General features: G+C 47.5%; 1 protein-coding gene across 3 annotated transcripts; it reads right to left on the bottom strand.

Annotated features, from left to right (window-relative positions):
- Positions 1 to 1,305: 1,305 nt before the first annotated feature.
- LOC121821630 (carbonyl reductase [NADPH] 1-like) lies at positions 1,306 to 5,715 on the bottom strand. Of its 3 annotated transcripts, none has more exons than XM_076549235.1 (3): positions 5,249 to 5,715; positions 3,181 to 3,255; positions 1,306 to 1,976 (listed from the first exon to the last, which is right to left on the bottom strand). In XM_076549235.1, the coding sequence occupies exons 1-3, from the start codon at positions 5,586 to 5,588 to the stop codon at positions 1,540 to 1,542; spliced, it is 852 nt and encodes a 283-aa protein (XP_076405350.1). In that variant the 5' UTR covers positions 5,589 to 5,715; the 3' UTR covers positions 1,306 to 1,539. The 3 variants fall into 3 exon arrangements, with proteins under 3 accessions (XP_076405350.1, XP_076405349.1, XP_076405351.1); XM_076549234.1 differs by having other exon boundaries at positions 3,181 to 3,288; positions 5,249 to 5,711; XM_076549236.1 differs by lacking the exon at positions 3,181 to 3,255.
- Positions 5,716 to 9,916: the final 4,201 nt, after the last annotated feature.

Here is a 9,916-nt window from a genome sequence, read left to right as displayed (position 1 = left end):
ATGACCCCTGAGGCTGTCATACATGTGCCCATGAAATGCACATACGCCGGGCACCCGTGTGGTGGCACACACCTTTAATCCCAGCACTAGGGAGGCAGAGGCAGGCGGATCTCAGTGAGTTTGAGGCCAGCCTGGGCTACATAGCGAGTTCCAGGAAAGGCCCAAAGCTGCACAGAGAGACCCTGTCTCGAACCCCCACCCCACAATTAAGAAAAGAAAATGCACATACATCACACAAAGGAAGTTACCCCCTCAACCCATCACCCCTCCACACACTGTGTGTGTGTTTTCTTTAAGGGCCCATTTGTGAATACTCATTGTGTGACTGTTTGTTGTGAACCAAAGTTCCTGAAGTAAGCTGTGTCTGCCATGAACAGAACTCCAGGGAGGAGACTCTGTCTGCAGAGACTGATGGACTGATGGGAGTTTCAGTGGAGACACTACAATTTTCATGTTCAGAGGCTGATTACTTTATCTTGGGCTGGTTTTAGCTTCTGAAATGGACTTGCTCCACTATGATCTAACACCTCATGAAGATGATGATGATGATGATGATGATGACTCTCAGAAGCTTTTAATTCAGCAGAACACTAGCTTCCACTAATCCAAGAGCTGAGAATGTCTTCAGACATCATCCTGGGCTTATAAAATAGCTCCCCCATCTCATTGTACCCATTTCCCTGGTCTACCTAGCAATGTATTTTAAAGTTGCCTTGATTTATGACTTTCTTTATAGAACAAAGAAAGATATAAGACCTTTATGAAACTGCTTTTATGTTTGGGGTAAGCTAACTCTGTTCTCAGGGCAGGGTCCCTCAATGGCTCCAGAACAAATGATCTATTCCTTTTGAGAGCTGAGGGTTTTGGTTTGAACCGTAGACACTGTCCTTGACTCAGGCTTCTCAGTGTGTCCTGCTTGTCACCCAAGGACACACCTGTAAGGACCAGAGAGGACTGCAGGGTCCATAAAGCCCCCTGTGATCTGCCCTGGCTCTTGAGATGCACACTGTCTGGGGCTGCACCATGCCTCCCCTTGGTCTGACTTTGGCTTTAATTTAACTCTTGTAGAGCCGAAGCCAGTTTTGCTGGGGAAGAAGCTGCAGAGGCCAGGAGTGACCGCTCCGCAGTGAGGGGCCCTTGCTGCTCCTGTGGAGACCTCACAACCACCTTGACCTCCAGGTCCAGGGGAGCCGTCCCTCTTCTGGTCCCCACAGGCACTTTATGTGTGTAGTGCTCTTCCATATACCGAGGCCAGACACTCATGCACACAAAGGAAAACCCCACAAGAATTAACAGAAAACAGTATGCCTAAAGAACCAGTTATTTTTATTTTTTTTCTTCCCCAGAATTTACTTTTTCTCACCCTACATCACAGAGGGGATCATAAAGAACGCCATGGAACACAAGGCCACACAATGAGTCAACTAGTTAACGAGTGTCAAGTTACTGTGTCAGCACTGTTAAAAATGTACCCTGGCCCTCACCAAGACAGGACACAAAGCAGGGAGGGGATGCTGTGGGAAGAGGTGAGAGCTGAGTTCACCACGGCTCAACTCTTTTCTCCTGAACAAACTGCCCGTGGGGTCCCTCTGCATCTGGCGGCAAAAGGGCCAAGTACACGGGGGTCTCTGCTCCTTCTTCTGGGCTCTTGGTGGCTTTTGGTCCCGCCATGTCTGTTCTCACCCACCCGGGGCAACAGGCATTGAGCAGGATCTTGTCCCCTCTCCTCTGCTCGCTGAGTTTCCGGGCGTGGATCCTGGACAGGACGGTCACCCCGATCTTGGTCACCCCATATGCACTGTTCGGCCAGCCTTCTTTATTGTGTATTCCTTTCTTCGTGTCTTCCACAAACTTGTTCATGAGCCCCACCAGCTCCTCCTCTGTGATGGTCTCACTGCGAAACTTCTTCTGCAGCTCTGGGCTGCACTTTTTCAGGGCATCACGCATTATTTGGCTCGATACATTCACCACTCTGCCTAAGACACACAACAGGAATGATGAGTTCCAAGGAGCAAGGGGTTGAGCATAGGAAATTCCCACTGGAGAGAATCCCAACAATGTGCATTTATAAAAGAGCGTACCCAGATAGTTGCCATGGTATCACAAGTCAAGCTTGGGGCAGATGGAGCAGGCAAGTGGTATGGAAAAGAGCTGCCCTCTGAGGTCTATGGAGCACAGCCTTAAGAAGCACTGGAATCTTCTAGGAGGGTAACTGGGACAGGGGATGGGAGTTTAAATTGCATATGTATGTTTTTAAAGTGGTTGCTTGTCTTTATTGGTGTCAATCACAGAGACAAGTGTGTCATCCACAGTCCATAGCAGATATCTTTGATGCCCCCATTGCCCTTTTGTTGGTGATGAGTTGGGACTTTCCAGGTCCACTGTGAAGGGCTAATGTGGAACAGAGTTCCCACTGGTTACTTGTGTCTATTTTATTTCCTCTCTCATCACCACAACTAACCTGCCCCTGTGAAAAGAGGAGGGGGCTATCTGCAGTGGGATGGGAAGCCCAAAATGAAAGCCACCTGAGAGAGGCTGGCTCACTACCCAAATTAATTGTGGCATTAGAAGATTTTATAATGAAAGACGTATGCTAGTTTGTCATGTGCCGGTCACTGGGGAGCTAAGAGGAGCCCGGAGGAAAGTGGAGTCAGATCATAGTAATCAATATAAACCATGCTAAGGCCTGGGCTTCCCACTGAAGGATTTTGGGTTGGGAATAGCAAGTCAGACCACACGCAAGGAAAGGATAAGGCCCGGGTGAGTTTGTAACTGTGTGGATTGTCAGCAGAGGGCCTTTTGTAGAGCTGAGCTGACAGACCAGGATGCAGGAGACTCCTCGGTGCAACACTCGGTTCCGACTCTGAGGTGAGGATCCTCTGAGGGATAAGCATGGTGATTCTCCCAAACTGGTTGGTTACCGAGATGATTTATGGAGAATTAGGGCTAGATTGAGGGAGTATGTGATGGGGAGGCAGAAAGGCAAGGGATGGATGGATGTCAGGAGAAGAGAATTCTGGGAGTGCTCAAGGCAGGTAGGAGAATTTTCTGGGTGGTGTGTCCGGTGGGTAGGTGTTGATGAAAGCTCCATCAGTGGGCCTTGGGAACACAGAGGGGCATGGGACAAATGGACTTTTGAACTGAGACTTGATCTCAGAGCAGATCACCTATCAGACTCACCTTGGGGTTTTATTAGGGGGAGTAGCTCCATGCAGACAGCCCGGGTACCAAAAAAGTTTGTTTTCATTGCTGCTTCTGCTTGAATGTAAAAGTGGGTCAGATCAGTGCCTTTAGGGGAGAAAGAACAGCAATAGAGAGCAGTCATCAGTCAGAACTTGATACAATGGTGGACCTGAAGTCTGGTTAGGTAAGTCCTACTATGGTGATATTTTATTTGTACTAAAATGTTATTTGTATGTTAATAAATAAAGTTGCCCAGGGGTCAGAGCTATTGGCAAGCCATAGGAAAGCTGGACAGTGGTGGTGCACACCTTTAATCCCAGCACTTGGTAGGTAGAGCTAGGTAGATCTCTGTGTGTTCAAGGATATAGCCAGCATTGGAGACACACGCCTTTAATCTCAATACCAACCATAGAAGACCTGGAGGTCTGTACAGACAGGCAGTGACGAGGTGTTCATGTGGTTGGGTTTACAACCAATGAGAAGGCAGAACAGAAAGTCTTTATGAAGACAGACACACAGGAAGTAGGCCTCTTTCATAGAGGTAGGACCACTGAGAGGAAGGGTAAGGTTTTAGCTCTGAGCTCTGACCTCTTGGCTTTCTTCTTTGCATTGGTTCTGTGTTTTTATTTAATAAGATGGTTACATCTACATCCTACTGTAGTGGTTTGAATGAGAATGGTCCCCACATGCTCATCTATTCAAATGCTTAGTCTCAGGGAGTGGAATTGTTTGGGAAGGATCATGGTATGTGGCCTTGGTGGAAGAGGTGTGTCACTGGAAGTGGGCGTTGAGGTTTCAAAAGACCAGATCTGTAGTTGGATTTACATGAGAGCTTGGCCGATACCTTAGGCTTGTTTCTACCTAGTTCTCAAAACTTAAATTAACCCATTTCTATTAATTGACTTTCTGCCCTGTGGCTTTATTACTTCAATTCTGTATGCCAATTCTGCTTGCTCTGCATCTCTTGGTATCTCTGCCTTCTTTGCCCCAGTGTTCTCTATGTTCTGAAAATCCTGCCTAGCTATTGGCCTAGCTATTGCCTAGCTTTTTATTAGACCAACCAGAGTGACACATCGTCACAGTGTACAAAAAGATTATTCCACAACACACAACAGGTCTAGCGTCCTTCTCTCTGCCTGCTGCCTGCAGATCAGGATATCAAGCTCTCAGCCACTGCCCCAGCACCATGCCTGTCTGCTTCCCTACCTGGTGATCAAAGACCAGCTCTCTAAAATGTCAGTGAGTCCTCAGTTAAATACTTTATTTTATAAGTAGCCTTGGTTGTTATATCTCTTCCTAATAGAACAGTCCTAAGACCCCTACCAATAAGTAATCCTTGTGCCTCTGTGAGGTTCCTGTTTGGTAATCCTGTATTTTATCACATGGCATCACTCCTGGTGCTGAGGTGAAGGCATCCTACAAGGGATCTTGGTGCAAAAGACACCTCCTCATTTCTTGCTTATGTCCAAATCAGTTAGAACTAAACCCAGGTGGCCTTAAGATCCAATCACAGACATCTCCTTGACATAAACCTGCAAAGGACCCCAGAGTCAAGCCAGATAGCTGGCTGTAAGGTCCTCTGAGTGGAACCTTCTATATATTAGCCTACTATACCAGAACTATACAAGTACGCCATCTTGGGTAAAATTATCTTGGTTAAAATTGGTCCCTGGACCAGCCCTAAACTCCTATCCAGTGTCACCCTGAGCTAAAGTTTAACTGCCTGACTGTTGAACTGTTTTCTCTTCCTTTGTGAGCAACTTGACTGTTGCATGTGTCCAGAACTCCATATAAAAGTCAGATTGCATTGTTTGCCCTTAAAAATGCAAACCACCCGGCCATTGGGTTTACTTCCCACTAATTTGCTGGAGACTGTCCTGCCAGAACTGAACAAAGACTTCATTCAACTTACTCAGGCCTCTCAGGGATTTTTCTCCTCAGGCACCCTATAACACTGGAATATTTATTTGTTCTTGCTCCTCTCGAGGAACCTCTTGAGACCTCCACAAGCCAAAGGTGCTCCCCCCCCCATCCCGCTGCACTGCCAGGCCAAGAGCAGACAGACCTTGCTGGGTGTCCTTGAAGAAGTCATCTCTTCTTGGTGGCTTATTCTTGGGCCAGGTGCTAATGCCTGCGTTGTTGACCAGCACGTCCAGTCCCCCGTACTCCTCAAGCAGAAAGTCGCGCAGGGCGCGGATGCTCTGCGGGTCATCGATGTCCAGCTGGTGGAAGCGCGGGCTCAGGCCCTCCGCCTGCAGCTGCTGAACCGCCGCCTGGCCCGGCGCCTCGTCCCGTGCCGTGAGCACCACGTCCCCCGAGAACTTCCGACAGAGGTCACGCGTGATGGCGAAGCCGATGCCCCTGTTACCCCCGGTCACCAGAGCTACCTGATTGCGAGACGACATAGTTGAGTGGACAGTGAGAGACACCTTCCAGAAGAACTACCTCAGCCGACTCCCGGCTACTAAGATGTTCTTGGACTTGAGAGACTGTAGCATCGTGTGCCTGGGGACCTTTGGCCCCGGCACTGGAGCAGTTTTGGGCACTGCTCTTGGCACAACTCAGTAGAGGATCAGCGCAAACGAGACAAACAAGTCTGAGTTAATGATGGATGAAGTGTCCATTTGGCAGAGAGACATCTTAGTCCTGGAAATGGCCAATCGCCTTTATTGGGGAGTGTTAAACCAGGGATGGTTCACGTGTTGCCACTGCACATATTCAGTTTTTATAATGGCTTACCACAAGAGAAACGGGATAGTTTATAACAGTCAGAATGTGGAATGTGTTGATAGGCAGTTAAGCCAAGGGAGAAAGGTGAGGCCAGCTTATAGAGACCCAGAGGACCCCTGGGTCCAAGCTCAGCACTTTGTCTTGAAGGACTTTTAGAAGGTTATGGTTGGACTCACCTGGAAAGGAAAATGCTGGACTTTGCCAACAGCTCTGAGGTTCTTGGAAGCTACTCACCTGGCAGCCAGGAACTGTTCAGTTGGCCATGTGATTAGGTCTGACCTTTCACATCTGCTTCTCTAGCCTTAACTTTCTGAGGCTCCATCTTACTTCGAGAAATGAGATCTGCCCTGACCATTTGTTCTTCATGGAGTTTATAACATTTCTCTGCAAATGAAATAAGCCTTACAGCTAGTGTAGAACGAAATCTAAGGAATGAGGGGGGACCTGATGGTCCGCTGCTTATATGAAACAAAACAAAACAAAACAAAACAAAACAAAACAAAACAACACTGCAGCTAATTCTTGGCTAGGTTTTCCATAATGGCAGGAAACATTTTTAAGTCATCACAGGCTGACACATTGGGAACTAGAAAGCCATCATTGTCCCTGCAGGTCAGAATGGCAGCTTTCCAGTGCACAGGGCAGCCCCGTAGAGTACTTTAGAGGAATCAAGGTGTACTGTTTTGTTTAAATTTTAAAAAAATTATATTGATATCTATTGCAAGTGGAGCACATTCCCCCGACATTCCCCGCCTCTGTCTAGTCCCACCCCGTCGTCCCTCTCTTCCCAGTCACCTTCACTCCTCCTTCATGTCCTGTGTGCTCATCTACATCTCTATTAAATCTGGGATCCATAAACGGGAAGAGGCATGTGATGTTGTCTTTCTGAGGCTTAATTTGGTGCTTAAGAGGATGACCTTCAGTTGCATCCATTTTCCTGTAAATGACAAAATTCTGCTTTTCTTAGTAGTTGGAAATTTCATTGTGTGTGTGTGTGTGTGTGTGTGTGTGTGTGTGTGTGTGCTGTGCGTGCGTGCATTCCTCCATTATTGGATACCTAGGTTGCTTCCATAACTCAGCACTGTGTCTGTGCCTTGGTAAGCAAAGGTGTGCAGGTGTCTCTACAATAACTTTCAGTGCTCCGGGTAAACACCCAGGACTGCAGGAGCAGAGTTGGAGAATGGAGTGACTTTTTTTTTTTTTTTTGAAAAACCCCTTTGTTATAGTTAGGGTTCTATTGCTGTGAATAGACACCACAACCAGGACAACTCTTCTGAAGGAAACATTCACTTGGGGCTGGTATTGGCAGAAGTATTAAGGCAACTCCATGTAGTTAAAAGGGAGGGTTACTTTGTGGGGTAAGTTACAAGTGAAGGGATAGGTTACAGGGCTCGGGAGAGATGAAGTGCAGTCCAGCAATGTTCTCTAGAGAACTCTGCTCAGTCTACCTCCAGTATCCAGGGTCCAGGAACCGAGAGAGTCGGCACATCCGGATCTCAGGTCTTAAGGGCTCCTGTCTTGGTCCCATCTCCTAGAAGTGACAGTTATGGGAAGCATCAATGGGGGTAGCACTTCCAGATCAAAGCTGGAGAAGCTACCGACTATTGGCTGGCCTACAGTTCAGAGGTTTAGTCCATTGTCATCATGGCGAGAAGCATGGTAGCATGCAGGAGACGTGGTGCTGGGGAGGAGCTGAGATTTTACATATGGATCCTCAGGGAGCAGGCAGAGAGAGTCCCTGGGCTTGGCTGGAGCTTCTGAAAGCTCAAAGCCCAACCCCAGTGACACACTTCCTCCAATAAGGCCACGCCTCTTAATAGTGCCACTCCCATGAACTTCTGGGGTCTGGTCTCATTCAAACTACCACATTCTGTGATGCTGTCCGTAGTAACTGGACGAGTTCATCCCCTCCAGCATGGCTGTGGGCTCCTGCTGCTGCTGCTTGTTTTTCTTTAACATTTATTTATTTATTTATTTATTTATTTATTTATTTATTTATTTATTTATTTGTGTGTGTGTGTCTGTGTCTGTTTGTGTGTGAGTGAGTGCTTTATCTGCATGTCAGTATGTACACCATGTGCCACCTGGTTCCTGTGGAAGCCAGAGAGGGTGGTCATGTCTCTCACCTGTCCCTTAAGCTAGGGATATCTCTTCCTCCAAGGCCCAACCCAAGACCCAGAGGAAGAACTAAAGGAAAGATTGATAAAAGATGTTCTTACTGTCTGGGCTGAAGATAATTCTCCTGGTCTGGCAAAGCATGTGCCCTAGGTAATAGTACAACTGACTTGGAGGGTTTTGCCCATCTGGGTTAAACATTACCCTGTTAGTTCAGAAGCCAGGGAATGGGTCAGTGCCTTCATTAGATGCCTCCCCGAGGTGGGCATCCTCAATTCATGCCATTTGGCCTGGAACACTCCTTTATCACTGGTACAAAAGCCAGGAACCCAAGACTGCAGACCTGCACAGGATTTAAGGACTGAACAAGCGGATAGAAATTATTCACCCAGTTGTCCCTGATCCCTGTACTCTGCCCAGCATGTGACCACAAGCATAGAATTTCAATTCTCTGATGGGTTTAAAAGGTGCATTTCCCAGCCATTCCTCTGTCAAAATGAAGTCACCCCATCCTTGCATTTGAATGGGCCAATCCTGGACTGGGAACACAGGGACAACTGACTTGGACTCGATTGCCTCAGGGAGTCAAGATTTCCTCCACCATCTTTGCATCTTTGATGAGGACCTTAACCAGGACTTAGTCTGTTTTGGCAGTGAGTACCCAAAGTCTACCCTGCTCCAATATATGGATGGCTTATTGGCTGCCAAGGATAAAGAGGCTGTTTAGAGGCTCCTCAAAGACCCCCAAGGACTCTGGCTTGATTAGGCTCCTGGGTCCCCAAAAAGAAAGCTCAGCTTTGCACTTCATAGGTCACCTATTTGGGGTATGAACTGAAATAAGGGAAAAGACTATTGTCCAAGGCCTGCATAGAGACTATAATGAGAATCCCTACCCCAACCACAAAGAAGCAAATCAGAGAATTCTTGGGGGAGGGTCAGATATTGCTGCCTCTGGAGACTTTGCTGAGATTGCTGGACCTGTGTATTCAGCCACTGTGGGAGACAATGTCCCCTTGGAATAGACTGAGGAACATGATCAGGCTTTTAAGAACTTAAAGGAGGGGGGCTGGAGAGATGGCTCACAGGTTAAGAGCACTGGCAGCTCTTCCAGTGGTCCTGAGTTCAATTCCCAGCAACTACATGGTGGCTCAAAGCCATCTGAAATGAGATCTGGCGCCCTCTTCTGGCACACAGACATACATGCAGATAGAACACTGTGTAAATTGTAAATAAGTTAAAATGGAAAAAAAAAAAGACTGTAAAGGAGACTGGTGCAGCCCTGCATGAACTCTCCCTGACATCACCAAGCCCCTCCCTCTTTACGTCCATGAGAGAAAAGACCTTGCTAAGGGAGTCCTGACCCAAACCCTGGGTCCTTGGAAAAGACCAGTAGCCAATATTACAATCAGACACTGGATCCAGGGGCCTCTGGATGGTCTCCTTGCCTGTGGGTCATAGCAGCTACTACAGTTCTTGGGAAAGAATCAGACAAACTTACATTGGGACAAAGTAGAAGATCCTACATGCAGCAGAGTCCTTGCTCAAGGATGAAACTAACTGATGGATGTGACATACTTATTTGACTCAATGCCAAGCTCTCCTTGTAGACAAAGACAGACTGACATAATGATCCTTTGGACATCACCTCTGCCATCCTGCTACTGGATGTCGACCCCGAGGTACCTGTCCATGACTGTCTTGAGATGTTTGGATGTCATCTCAGGACTCATCAGACCTGACAGATGTTCCTCTTAGGAGCAGAGATGTTGTACACCGATGGCATCTGTTTTGTCAAAGAAGGAATCGGGTGTGCGGGGGTCCAGGGGGTGGGGGGAGGTCGTTACAGGCCAACAAGAAGTCACGGGGTACAAGCCCTACCCAGGACAAG

The sequence above is a fragment of the Peromyscus maniculatus genome, chromosome 12 (genome assembly GCF_049852395.1).
Source record: "Peromyscus maniculatus bairdii isolate BWxNUB_F1_BW_parent chromosome 12, HU_Pman_BW_mat_3.1, whole genome shotgun sequence".
NCBI classification, from domain to species: domain Eukaryota; kingdom Metazoa; phylum Chordata; class Mammalia; order Rodentia; family Cricetidae; genus Peromyscus; species Peromyscus maniculatus.
This window is presented reverse-complemented; position numbering and strand designations above follow the sequence as displayed.

Bases quoted from the DNA above. Each gene is read 5' to 3' on its own strand.
- LOC121821630 (XM_076549234.1), bottom strand. From the start codon at position 5,588: ATGTCGTCTCGCAATCAGGTAGCTCTGGTGACCGGGGGTAACAGGGGC. The intron at 3,289-5,248 runs GTCTGTCTGCTC...TCTCCCCTAAAG, and splicing joins CTTCAAGGACACCCAGCAAG to GCACTGATCTGACCCACTTT. The intron at 1,977-3,180 runs GTGAGTCTGATA...TGTGTGTCTTAG, and splicing joins CCCCCTAATAAAACCCCAAG to GCAGAGTGGTGAATGTATCG.